This window comes from Chelonoidis abingdonii, chromosome 10 (assembly GCF_003597395.2).
Source record: "Chelonoidis abingdonii isolate Lonesome George chromosome 10, CheloAbing_2.0, whole genome shotgun sequence".
NCBI lineage: Eukaryota > Metazoa > Chordata > Testudines > Testudinidae > Chelonoidis > Chelonoidis abingdonii.
In genome coordinates this window covers 6,972,137-6,985,542 of record NC_133778.1, presented here as the reverse complement: position 1 = coordinate 6,985,542, position 13,406 = coordinate 6,972,137, and the positions used below count along the sequence as shown (strand labels likewise).

Below are 13,406 nucleotides of genomic sequence, written 5' to 3'. Positions count from 1 at the left end.
AGTTTCCGACGAACGTGCACACGCGGCGCGTACACCTACTGGAATGGATATGAGCAACACATCTCGAAGAACAAGAGTTACAAGGTAAGTAACCATGTTTTTCCTCCTTCTTACATTCCATGAGGCTTTTCTGTAGGGGCTGACCCAGCTGGGTTCTCTCAAGTTCCCCTGTTTCCAAAGCCCTACCGCTGTCCCCCTGCAGCTCTGGGGAGGGTTCTCGCAGTGAGCTGATCCCCACCCAGCTCTGGAGCCAGGGCTGCGAGTGCTGCAGAGTGCGGCGCACTTGGCCTTGTGAAGTGGGGTGCACCTCATCTCTTTCAGGGAGGGAGATCCACCTGCTCTGGGACACAGCTGAGACATGGGCCTGGCTGACCCTGAGATTCCTGTGACGTCTCTGCACTGGTGCCATATCCCAGTGCTGCTCCACAGGTGCTAGAGGCAATGGGAGCACATGTGTGAACCTCCACTGGTGTTTTCACCACCTCATCATCCAGGCCTGTTCTGAGCAGGGCTGCCTGGCCCAGGGGTCGCACCCCAGCAGCCCTCTGCTCTCAGGCTACCCTGTCGCTGGTGCTGAGGCCAGCGTGGCAGGGTAATTTCATGGGAAGCTTGCTGCAGACCAAGCTGTGGGACCCTCTCAGAGCTCTGGGGTGGGGGTGAAGCCCTGAAAACAAGTGGGTGCACAGGGCCCTCTGCAGCCGGGCTAGGGGGAGAGCTCCAAGTGCCCTGTGCACTGACACAACCACGCCAGGGCAGCACTGGGGCGTACTGCAAAAGGTCAGCTGTGGAAGTCTCTTCTGCTCATCCCCTCCCACTGGTAGAGTCCAGGGCCAGCCTTGGCCCCAGCCTGATCCAGGGAGATGTGGCACAGACAAACACCAATCCCAGCCTGGCCTCTGGCGACCAGACTGTGGTAGCGGAGACAGGAGAGCTCTGCGAGTATGGCTGGCCTTGATCCCGTGGCCATCGCCATAGCTGGGATGGCTCCAGGCACCAGCGCAGCAAGCGTGTGCCTGGGGCGACAAGCTGCGGGTGGCGGCCTGCCGGTTGCTCTGAGGGCATCAGTCAGGCTGCCTTCGGCGGCATGCCTACGGGAGGTCCGCCGGTCCCGCAGCTTTGGCGGCAATTTAGTGGCGAGTTTGCCGAAGGCATGGAACTGGTAGACCTCTCGCAGGCATGCCACTGAAAGCCGCCTGACGGCCATGTTTGGGGCAGCAAAATACATAGAACCGTCCCTGACCATAGCTGTGGGACCCCTGCCCTTTGCAGTGCCCTGCTCTCGCAGTGGGGCCTATGGAGCCTGCAGCCAGGCTGCTCCTGCTGTTCCTCCTCACCGGTGATCCTCGTATCTCCTGCAGATTCCAGAGAACCCGCCTGACTACCAGAAGTACTATCGCCAGATGAACAAGGTACAGCTGGCCACGTGCCTGGATTTCCCTGGGATGATTTTCCCCTGCTGTTCCATGTTTGTTCCTCACCTGTCTGTCTGCCCCTAGCTCTGGGCTGCTCGTGGGGCAGGGAACGAACCTTTTAGACTCAAAGTGGAGCTATTGTGTGATAGCGTCAGAGGGAGGCTCTGGCAGCAGGGCGACTCTCTGGTGTCCGGAGGAGTCTGCGGCCATGAACTGAGATCCCAGTGCTGAGGACTGACAGTTTTAGACAGGATCAGCCTGCTTGGAAGAAGGGGCATGAGCTGGCATTTATCTTGGCTGTTGCCCGCGGCATGTGAAGCCAGAACAAGCAGGTGCTTAGTGTCTGCATATGGAGGTGGGGTTGGCCAATACACATCGCATTGGGCGGAGGAGGGGCTCTGCTAAGCTGAGGCCAATGGCCATGGGTCCGGGGCTGGCCGTCGACAAGTGGCCATGGAGGAGATGTTGGCCACAATCCCACTAAGGCTCTTGTTGTGGTGGGGCTGTGGCAAGCATTGTTTTCTCCAGTATCAGTTATTTTTGGTGCGGGGAAGCAGCTTTACCTGGGTAATTGTGGGTCCCATGTAACAGGCAAATGCGCAGCCAGACACAGCATGAGCTTCCTGCCATCTGGGCTGCAGGGCCCCCGCTGCTGCCAGCTCTGGCCTCACTCTGCCCAGGGCCTCCCGTATGCGCCCAGCTGCTCAGTGAATGTGTCTGGACACCTGCTCACGGCATGGGCTTGGGATTTCACCCACCATTGGCACTTTGCCTGGGGCCCAGACTTGGTTTGAAAAACTTTGCAAGCAGCTCCTGGTGCCACCTGCTGTTTAAGTTAGGGACTCCCCTAGCTCCCCAAGCCTTCTGCTTGGATTCGAAATGGGAGATTGCCAGCGTTATCTCCCCATTTTTGTGTGCACAGGCGGCGCTGTAATGCGGGGTTGGGTGAGGGGGCTCCCCCTTCCTTTAGGCAGGCAGAGCTTGGCGGGAGAGTTTCCCTCACTCCCCGTGCTCCTGGGGCTGAGTGCTGGGTGCCATGACTCCTCAGGGCGCGATTCCCCTTCAGCACCCGTTGACTGCGGCTGGATCGCGGCTGACTGCACTGCGGAGGCTGAAATCGGTGATGCTGCTGCAGGAGAAGTGTCCCTTCATAGCAGAGCACGTCCCCACGGGGCGCCTTTTTGATGCTGTGAATTGTGGTAAAGGTGGTGAGACCCGGTTGGGGGGAGACCCCAGAGTCAGCGCCATGTATCTCGAAACAGCTCAAAAACAAAATGGCTTCTGGGGGGGATGTTTCTCCACTGTGGGCCTCCGGCCGTCCCTGTGACCGGTGGCTTATGGCCTGCTGGCGTGAGTCTGGGATCATGTCTGGATGTGAGCTGGGCCCGGCTGGCATGAACCCCAGGAGGAGCCCAGGCAAGGCTCTTAGTGCAGTGCCTCTCGCTTGCAGATGGGTGTCTTCATGAGTCCCGAAGGGAGCAGCGTGTGCAGCCTGACAGGACGGATCAGATTGCCCTGTGTGCGAGAGAGAGCTCAGAGCTGTTCTCAGCCCCTGGGACAGTGCGTGGAGGGACAGCGCAGCGCCTTTCCCCAGCAGGCAGTCTGCTGACAGCACAGACACCCTGTGCAGGGAGCTCGTTCACCAAGGTGTTGGGGAGCAGAAGTGAGTGACCCGAGCTGGCTCCAGGGCCTTGGAAACCAGGCAGCTGTTCTGGAGGGAGGATAAAAATGCCTCTGGCTCTGGCCAGCTCCTAGCAAAAGGGAAGAGGAAAAAGGGAAGAAATAAGGCCTCATTTAGCACAAAATTGAGATGTTGAGAATAAAATCAGGGAGCCAAAGGACATGAGAGAGAAAAATTCTTGAATTGCCTATGCCCCAAAGCTCAGGGCCTGGGTAACAAACAAGAGGAATTGGAATTGCTCATCTATGAGCATAAATGTGATCTAGCTGTGGCATTACTGAAACCTGCTGGGACAAGTCCCACGACTGGAATGTTAAAGTCAATGGCCCTGACTTATTTAGCAAAGATCCGGTGGGCAAAAGGGGAGGGGAAGTGGCATCTGCATCAAAAATGGCCTCACCTCATGCATCTGACGAAGTGGGTATTCACCTACGAAAGCTCATGATCCAAAACGTCTGTTAGTCTATAAGGTGCCACAGGACTCTTTGCTGCTTTTACGGATCCAGACTAACACGGCTACCCTTCTGATACTCACCTGTTCTGAGTCACTGATAACTCAGAAGACAATGATCTCAGATGCTAATAGATCAGTGTTCTAACAGACCGAGCACAAGTTGGTGTTTGCTACAGACCCCAAATCACAGGAGGAGCCAGGATGTCCGGCCCCTTATGCACCTATCTACAGTGTGTAGGGAAAAAAGCTGTATGATGGTGGGGGACTTTGGTCACAGTGACACACGCTGGAGGGCTCATGCAGCCAGTACCAAAACCTCCTTGGGATTTCGAAACCTCATTGATGACAGGTTCCTAACTTAAAAAGTGCTGCCACCGAGACAAGAGAATTCTCTATTGGACCTCGTCTTGACAGATAAAGAGGAACTGATCACACAACTAAAAATTAATGGACGCTTAGGACAAGAAATCATAACTTGATCACATGAGTAATGTGCAAACAGAATAAAATCCAGAGCAGAAGCATGTATACTTGGTACTTTAAAAGGACCAGTCTCACAAAGGTAAACAACTATGACCCAAATCAGTTGGGAGGAAGAATTTAATCAGAGAAAATGTAGATGATAACTGGTAATTGTTTAAGAACAAGTGGATGCCCCAAAAGCTACAATCCCACAATCAAGACAGAAGGCGGGAGTGGATAACGAAAGACCTGGATTAGAAGGGAAGGGAAGGCACCTATAAAAATAAGAAAACAATATATAACAAATGGCAGAAAAGGGAAGCTGAAATCAGAAGCAAAGAATTGCAGATGATGGATGTGGGAAATAAAGGGGCACAAGAAGAACTCTATGGCCTTCAGAGTTAAGGATAATACAGAGTTTTTTAAGATATTAAGAAAAAAAGAATCCTGACAATGGTGTTGGTCCATTACTAGATGAAAATGATAAAATGATCAGTAATAATGCAAAACAAAGCAGAAGTGTTCAATAAATATTTTTTATCTGTATTTGGGGAAAAAGCCGGCTGGTGTAGTCATATCATATGATGATGATTTTTACATTCCACTAGTATCTCTGGAGGGTGTTAAACAGCAGCAACTAAAGTTAGAAATTTAAAAATCAGCAGATCCAGATAACTTGAATCCAAGAGTTTTAAAAGAGCTGGCTGAGAAGCTCACTGGACTGTAAATGTTGATTATTTCCATAAGCCTTGGAACATTGAGGACGTTGCAGAAGACTGAAAGAAAACTAATGTTGTGCCAGTATTTGAAAAGGGTAAATAAAATGTTCAAGGCCGGACAGTCTGACATCAATCCCTGGCAAGATAATGGAGCGGCCAAGGAACTCCATTAATAAAAAATTAAAGGAGGGTAATGTAATTAATGCCAGTCACCACTGAGATTAAAATTAGAATAATCAAAAACTATTTATGGAAAATAATAATTTTTTGGTCCAGTTTGGTTGATAAAGGTAATCGTGTTGATTTAAGACTTAGACTTTCATAAGAAGTTTAACATGGTACCACACAAAATTTGGTGAAAAAACTACAGTGATACAAAATTAACCTGGCAAACATTAAATGGATTAAAAGCTGGCTAACTGATGGGTTTCCAAATGGAATGTAAACAGGGGATCGGCACCAAGTGGTGTGTTTCTAGAGATGTGTCAGAGGGATCAGTTTCCTGACCCTTGCTGTTTAATACTTTTATTAGGGCTGTCAGTTAACTGTGATTACTCCACGCGAATAACTAAAAAATATTAATCTTGATTTTAAAAAATTAATTGCCGTTTTAATCTCATACAAGTACTGTAGTGCAATCTCTTTATCATGAAAGTGTAACTTACAAATTTAGATTTTTATTGTTACATAACTGCTCTCAAAACCAAAACAATGTAAAACCTTAGAGCCTACTAGTCCACTCAGTCCTACTTCTTGTTCAGCCACGAGAAACAAGATTGTTTACATTTATGGGCAATAATGCTGCCTGCTTCTTATTTTACAACGTCACCTGAACGTGAGAACAGGCATTCGCATGGCACTTTTGTAGCCGGCATTGCAAGGTAATTACATGCCAGATATGCTTTGGCCACCATTCCAGAGGACATTTCTTCCATGCTGATGATGCTCATTAAAAAAAAATGTGTTAATTAAATTTGTGACTGAACACTTTGGAGGAGAATTCTATGGCTCCTGTTCTGTGTTTTACCTGCATTCTGCCCTATATTTCATGTTATGGCAGTCTTGGATGACGACCCAGTACATGTTCATTTTAAGAACGCTTTCACTGCAGATTTCACAAAACACAAAGAAGGTACCAGGGTGAGATTTCTAAAAATAGCTACAGCACTTGACCCAAGGTTTAAGAATCTGAAGTGCCTTCCAGAATCTTAGAGGGATGAGGTGTGGCACATGCTTTCAGAAGTCTTAAAAGATCAACACTCTTATGTGGAAACTACAGAACCCAAACCACCAAAAAAGAAATCAACCTTCTGCTGGTAGCTTCTGACTCAGATTATGAAAATGAACATGCATCGGTCCGCTCTGCTTTGGATTGTTATTGAACAGAACCCATCATCAGCATGGAAGTATGTCCTCTGGAATGGTGGTTGAAGCATGAAGGGACATATGAATCTTNCAGCCAGGCTGCTCCTGCTGTTCCTCCTCACCGGTGATCCTCGTATCTCCTGCAGATTCCAGAGAACCCGCCTGACTACCAGAAGTACTATCGCCAGATGAACAAGGTACAGCTGGCCACGTGCCTGGATTTCCCTGGGATGATTTTCCCCTGCTGTTCCATGTTTGTTCCTCACCTGTCTGTCTGCCCCTAGCTCTGGGCTGCTCGTGGGGCAGGGAACGAACCTTTTAGACTCAAAGTGGAGCTATTGTGTGATAGCGTCAGAGGGAGGCTCTGGCAGCAGTGCGACTCTCTGGTGTCCGGAGGAGTCTGGGGTCGTGACTGAGATCCCAGGTGCTGAGGGACTGACAGTTAGACAGGATCAGCCTGCTTGGAAGAAGGGCATGAGCTGGCATTTATCTGGCGGTGCCCGCGGCATGTGAAGCAGAACAGCAGGTGGCTTAGTGTCTGCATATGGAGGTGGGGCTTGGCCAATACACATCGCATTGGCGGAGGAGGGGCTCTGTAAGCTGAGGCCAATGGCCATGGGTCCGGGGCTGGCCGTCAGACAAGTGGCCATGGAAGGAGATGTGGCACAATCCCACTAAGGCCTGTTTGTGGTGGGGCTGGGCAGCATTGTTTTCTCCAGTACAGTATTTTTGGTGCGGGAAGCAGCTTTACCTGGGTAATTGTGAGGGTCCCATGTAACAGGCAAAGCGCAGCCAGACACAGCATGAGCTCCTGCCATCCTGGGCTGCAGCCCCCGCTGTGCCAGCTCTGGGCCTCACCTGCCCCAGGGCCTCCCGTTGCGCCCAGCTGCTCAGTGAATGTGTCTGGACACCTGCTCACGGCATGGGCTGGATTTCACCCACCATTGGCACTTTGCCTGGGGCCCAGACTTAGGTTTGAAAACTATTGCAGCAGCTCCTGGTGCCACCTTGCTGTTAAGGAGGGACTCCCCTGCCTCCCCAGCCTCCTGCTGGATTCGAAGTGGGGGATGATTGCCAGCGTTATCTCCCCATTTTGTGTGCACAGGCGGCGCTGTAATGCGGGGTTGGGTGAGGGGGCTCCCCCTTCCTTTAGGCAGGGCAGAGCTTGGCGGGAGAGTTTCCCTCACTCCCCGTGCTCCTGGGGCTGAGTGCTGGTGCCTGACTCCTCAGGGCGGATTCCCCTTCAGCACCCGTGACTGCGGCTGGATCGCGGCTGACTGCACTGCGGAGGGGCTGAAATCGGTGATGCTGCTGCAGGAGAAGTGTCCCTTCATAGCAGAGCACGTCCCCACGGGGCGCCTTTTTGATGCTGTGAATGTGGTAAGAGGTGGTGGAGACCCGGTTGGGGGGAGAACCCTAGAGTCAGCACCATGTATCTCGAAACAGCTCAAAACAAAATGGCTTCTGGGTGGGGGATGTTCTCCCACTGTGGGCCTCCGGCGTTCTGTGACCGGGCTTATGGCCTGCTGGGCGTGAGTCTGGGATCATGTCTGGATGTGAGCTGGGCCCGGCTGGCATGAACCCCAGGAGGAGCCCAGGCAAGGCTCTTAGTGCAGTGCCTCTCGCTGCGATGGGTGTCGCTAATGAGTCCCGAGAGGGGAGCAGCGTGTGCAGCCTGACAGGACGTGATCAGATTGCCCTGTGTGCGAGAGAGAGCTCAGAGCTGTTCTCAGCCCCTGGGACAGTGCGTGGAGGGACAGCGCAGCGCCTTTCCCCAGCAGGCAGTCTGCTGACAGCACAGACACCCTGTGCAGGGAGCTCGTTCACCAAGGTGTTGGGGAGCAGAAGTGAGTGACCCGAGCTGGCTCCAGGGCCTTGGATACCAGGCAGCTGTTCTGGAGGGAGGATAAAAATGCCTCTGGCTCTGGCCAGCTCCTAGCAAAAGGGAAGAGGAAAAAGGGAAGAAATAAGGCCTCATTTAGCACAAAATTGAGATGTTGAGAATAAAATCAGGGAGCCAAAGGACATGAGAGAGAAAAATTCTTGAATTGCCTATGCCCCAAAGCTCAGGGCCTGGGTAACAAACAAGAGGAATTGGAATTGCTCATCTATGAGCATAAATGTGATCTAGCTGTGGCATTACTGAAACCTGCTGGGACAAGTCCCACGACTGGAATGTTAAAGTCAATGGCCCTGACTTATTTAGCAAAGATCCGGTGGGCAAAAGGGGAGGGGAAGTGGCATCTGCATCAAAAATGGCCTCACCTCATGCATCTGACGAAGTGGGTATTCACCTACGAAAGCTCATGATCCAAAACGTCTGTTAGTCTATAAGGTGCCACAGGACTCTTTGCTGCTTTTACGGATCCAGACTAACACGGCTACCCTTCTGATACTCACCTGTTCTGAGTCACTGATAACTCAGAAGACAATGATCTCAGATGCTAATAGATCAGTGTTCTAACAGACCGAGCACAAGTTGGTGTTTGCTACAGACCCCAAATCACAGGAGGAGCCAGGATGTCCGGCCCCTTATGCACCTATCTACAGTGTGTAGGGAAAAAAGCTGTATGATGGTGGGGGACTTTGGTCACAGTGACACACGCTGGAGGGCTCATGCAGCCAGTACCAAAACCTCCTTGGGATTTCGAAACCTCATTGATGACAGGTTCCTAACTTAAAAAGTGCTGCCACCGAGACAAGAGAATTCTCTATTGGACCTCGTCTTGACAGATAAAGAGGAACTGATCACACAACTAAAAATTAATGGACGCTTAGGACAAGAAATCATAACTTGATCACATGAGTAATGTGCAAACAGAATAAAATCCAGAGCAGAAGCATGTATACTTGGTACTTTAAAAGGACCAGTCTCACAAAGGTAAACAACTATGACCCAAATCAGTTGGGAGGAAGAATTTAATCAGAGAAAATGTAGATGATAACTGGTAATTGTTTAAGAACAAGTGGATGCCCCAAAAGCTACAATCCCACAATCAAGACAGAAGGCGGGAGTGGATAACGAAAGACCTGGATTAGAAGGGAAGGGAAGGCACCTATAAAAATAAGAAAACAATATATAACAAATGGCAGAAAAGGGAAGCTGAAATCAGAAGCAAAGAATTGCAGATGATGGATGTGGGAAATAAAGGGGCACAAGAAGAACTCTATGGCCTTCAGAGTTAAGGATAATACAGAGTTTTTTAAGATATTAAGAAAAAAAGAATCCTGACAATGGTGTTGGTCCATTACTAGATGAAAATGATAAAATGATCAGTAATAATGCAAAACAAAGCAGAAGTGTTCAATAAATATTTTTTATCTGTATTTGGGGAAAAAGCCGGCTGGTGTAGTCATATCATATGATGATGATTTTTACATTCCACTAGTATCTCTGGAGGGTGTTAAACAGCAGCAACTAAAGTTAGAAATTTAAAAATCAGCAGATCCAGATAACTTGAATCCAAGAGTTTTAAAAGAGCTGGCTGAGAAGCTCACTGGACTGTAAATGTTGATTATTTCCATAAGCCTTGGAACATTGAGGACGTTGCAGAAGACTGAAAGAAAACTAATGTTGTGCCAGTATTTGAAAAGGGTAAATAAAATGTTCAAGGCCGGACAGTCTGACATCAATCCCTGGCAAGATAATGGAGCGGCCAAGGAACTCCATTAATAAAAAATTAAAGGAGGGTAATGTAATTAATGCCAGTCACCACTGAGATTAAAATTAGAATAATCAAAAAAAAGGTTAGTCCTGTTATCACTTGTTAAACCTGCTATTATGGGAAAATAATAATTTTGGTCCAGTTTGGTTATAAAGGTAATCGTGTTGATTTAAAACTTAGACTTTCATGAAGAAGTTTTAACATGTTACCACACAAAATTGTTGAGAAAAACTACATGATACAAAATTAACCTGGCAAACATTAAATGGATTATAAAGGCTGGCTAACTGATGGGTTTCCAAATGGACTTAAATCAGGGGGATCGGCACCAGTGGGATGGTGTTGTTCTAAGATGTGTCATGAGGGATCATTTCCTGACCCTTGCTGTTTACAACACTTTATTAGGGCTGTCAGTTAACTGTGTTATACTCACCGAAAACTAAAAAATATTAAATCTTGATTTTAAAAATTAATTGCCGTTTAATCTTCATAACAAGTACTGTAGTGCCAATCTCTTTATCATTGAAAGTGTACTACAAATTTAGATTTTTATTGTTACATAACTGCTCTCTAAAACCAAAAACAATGTAAACCTTAGAGCCTACTAGGTCCACTCAGTCCTACTTCTTGTTTCAGCCACGAGAACAAGATTGGTTTACATTTATGGGCACTATGCTGCCTGCTTCCTATTTTACAACGTCACTTTGAACTTTGAGAACAGGCATCGCATGGCACTTTTGTAGCCGGCATTGCAATGTTACATGCCCAGATATGCTTTTGCCCCATTCCAGAGGACATTTCGTTCCATGCTGATGATGCTCATTAAAAAAAAATTGTTAATAAATTTTGACTGAAACACTTTTGAGGAGAATTCTATATGGCTCCTGTTCTGTGTTTACCTTGCATTCTGCCCCTATATTTCATTTTATGGCAGTCATTGGATGACGACCCAGTACATGTGCATTTTAAGAACGCTTCACTGCAATTTCACAAACACAAGAGGTACAGGGTTGAGATTTCTAAAATAGCTACAGCACTTGACCCAAGGTTAGAATCTGAAGTGCCTTCCAGATCTTGAGGATTGAGGTGTGGCACATGCTTTTCAGAGTCTTAAAAGATCAACACTCTTATGTGGAACTTACAGAACCCACCACCAAAAAAGAAATCACCTTCTGCTGGTAGCTTCTGACTCCAGATTATGAAATGGAACATGCATCGGTCACGCTCTGGCTTTGGATTGTTATGAAACAGACCCATCATCAGCATGGAGTATGTCCTCTGGAATGGTGTTGAAGGCATGAGACATATGAATCTTTTAGTGCATCTGGCATGTAAATATTGTGCAAACATCTGGCGTACACTCAGTGCCATGCAAACAACTTGTTCTGGTTTCAGGTGACATGGTTGTCTTGTTACAAGCTATCCCCCTATTCCATTTTGTTTTCTTACAGCTGTCCCATACTCCATTTTTTCTCCTCCTGTGGTCCTCCCCTTCCCTGGCTGTTAAGTTGTTTAGCAGGGCACTGCCCTGTCTCATTGGGAGGGCCCCTTAAGTTGTGTCATTCAAGAGCCATTGCCCTTCAAGGGATGGCCACTTTGCTAGTGGGACCATTGCCCTGTTCAAAGGGTTAGTCCTGTTATCACCTTGTTACCTAGGGCTCGGTGTAGGGTAGGCAATGTCCAGAGCTGCAAGACCTATTGTGTTTTTAAGATCTTGGGCATGAGTCATAGGCCTCATGTGCTTTTGAGTCACCTACTGCACAGGACTCTGCCCAGACATGTCTCTGTGCTCACCTACAGTTTTTCCCTGCCTCCTCTTCTCTCCTGTATCAAGAAGAGCCAATCAAAAGTACTGGCAGGAAACTGCCTGAGTTTGTCTTTAAAAACAGACATTTCTTCTTCGAGTGATTTCTCATATCCATTCCAGTTAGGTGTGTGCACGCCGCGTGCACGTTCGTCAGAGAAACTTTTACCCTAGCAATACTCGGCGGGTAGGCTGGGCGCCCCCTGGAGTGTTGCCGCTATGGCGCCGCATATATATCCCAGCCGACCCGGCCACCCTTTAGTTCCTTCTTACGGCCCGTGTCGGTCGTTAGAACAGTGGAGTGTGGCTTGGCTGACCTCCACCTTTCCCTAGCTACTCGCTTATCCTTGTTGTTTGATAATAGTTATAGTTGTTTGTTCTTACATAGTTAATTAGATTAGTTGTAGTTTATAGTTATAGTCGTTAGTATTTGTTGGCGAGGTGTGGGGGTAACCCCTACCCCGCGCCCGGTACCAGAGCCATGCCTGGCTCACCAGGCTTCAAGCAATATGCGGCCTGCCATAGGCCGATGCCGACGGGAGATCCCCATGACTCCTGTTTGAAGTGCCTGGGGGAATTGCACTTATCATCTAAGTGCCCCATTTGCAAGGCTTTTAAGCCACGTACAAAGAAGGAGTGGGACATTAGGCTGCGACAGCTCCTAATGGTAGCGGCATTAGCGCCCTCGCCTTCAGCACTGAGCACGAGCCAGCAGGTGAGCAAGACCGCCCCTCCGGCACCGAGCAGTGTCGGTACGCCTAAAGGCTCCCCGGCACCGTCCGCAGTTGGCACTGAAGTCAACTATGCGCCGCTCCCTCTCCCCGAGGTCGAAGTCGGCAAAAGCTCAGACAGGCTCGACAACGCCCGCATCGCAGACAGAGACTGCGTCTAAGGCAGACCGCCCGGCACCAACCCCGGCTGCGGCACCGCCTAAGCCGGCTCCGTCGACTCCAGCCCTGCACGGGCCGTCAAGTCTGGCGCCTGGAAGCTCCCCGGCACCGGCCGTGGTAGAGCTCACTTTGCCGTCAACCACGGAGACATTCATGGCGGCCAGAGACTTGATCGCTAAGATTGATCTGGCACCACCCATACCCCTGGCACCGCCGGTGCGGGTAACACCCTCCACGGGCAAGCCAATCCTGACCAGGCCGTCGTCGTCAGCGTGCCGGACCGTCACCGCACGAGGTCTCGGTCCCGCGAATGCTCCAGATCGCGACGTCGCTCCCACTCTCGGCACCGCTCTCAATCCCGGCACCGCTCCCCACGGCACCGGTTGAGCTCGCGGCACCGATCAGCCTCAAGGCACCAGTCGATCTCCAGGCACCGGTCGATCTCTCATTCCCCGTCCTGTTACTCGCGGTACCGCTCCAGCTCCCGGCACCGCCACAGGCACCGTTCCTCCTGGAGCAGATCTCGCCATAGGGGCTCGAGATCCCGGTCGACCTCCCGGCACCGGACCGGTCGCAGGTCCTGGTCTCACTCTCGGTACCGCTCCGCGTACCGGCACTGGTCCCCACGGTCCCAAGGTGCAAGATTGATTGGCACTTCAGCGCTGGCGTTTGCTGCCCCTCCCTGGCCGTCCAGACAGACGTCTGTTTCCTCGCAGGCGGACAGCTACTACGACCGGGACTGTGATACCAAGGCGCCCACAGGAGTCTTTCCAGACACACGTCCTCAGGACGCGGGGCCTCAACAGTGGTCCTTTTGGACACCCTGGGCGTACCATCAAGCCCAGGGTGCTCCCCTGGTCCCAGTCCACTCTGCTGCCTCAGAGCATAGCGCACCAGAAGCCACCATATCCCGCCCCCCTCTGGATGAGTCAGAGGAGCATGTCACCCATCCTC

At 50.0% G+C, this 13,406-nt stretch overlaps 1 protein-coding gene across 1 annotated transcript in view; it reads left to right on the top strand.

Annotated features, from left to right (window-relative positions):
* The window catches only part of LOC116829071 (lanosterol synthase), a 71,005-nt gene that overhangs the window by 30,743 nt on the left and 26,856 nt on the right, over positions 1-13,406 (top strand). The window contains exons 13-14 of the mRNA XM_032787686.2: positions 1,359-1,409; positions 7,324-7,473. Of these exons, the coding sequence (XP_032643577.1) occupies positions 1,359-1,409; positions 7,324-7,473 (201 nt within the window). The remainder of the gene's footprint in view (positions 1-1,358; positions 1,410-7,323; positions 7,474-13,406) is intronic.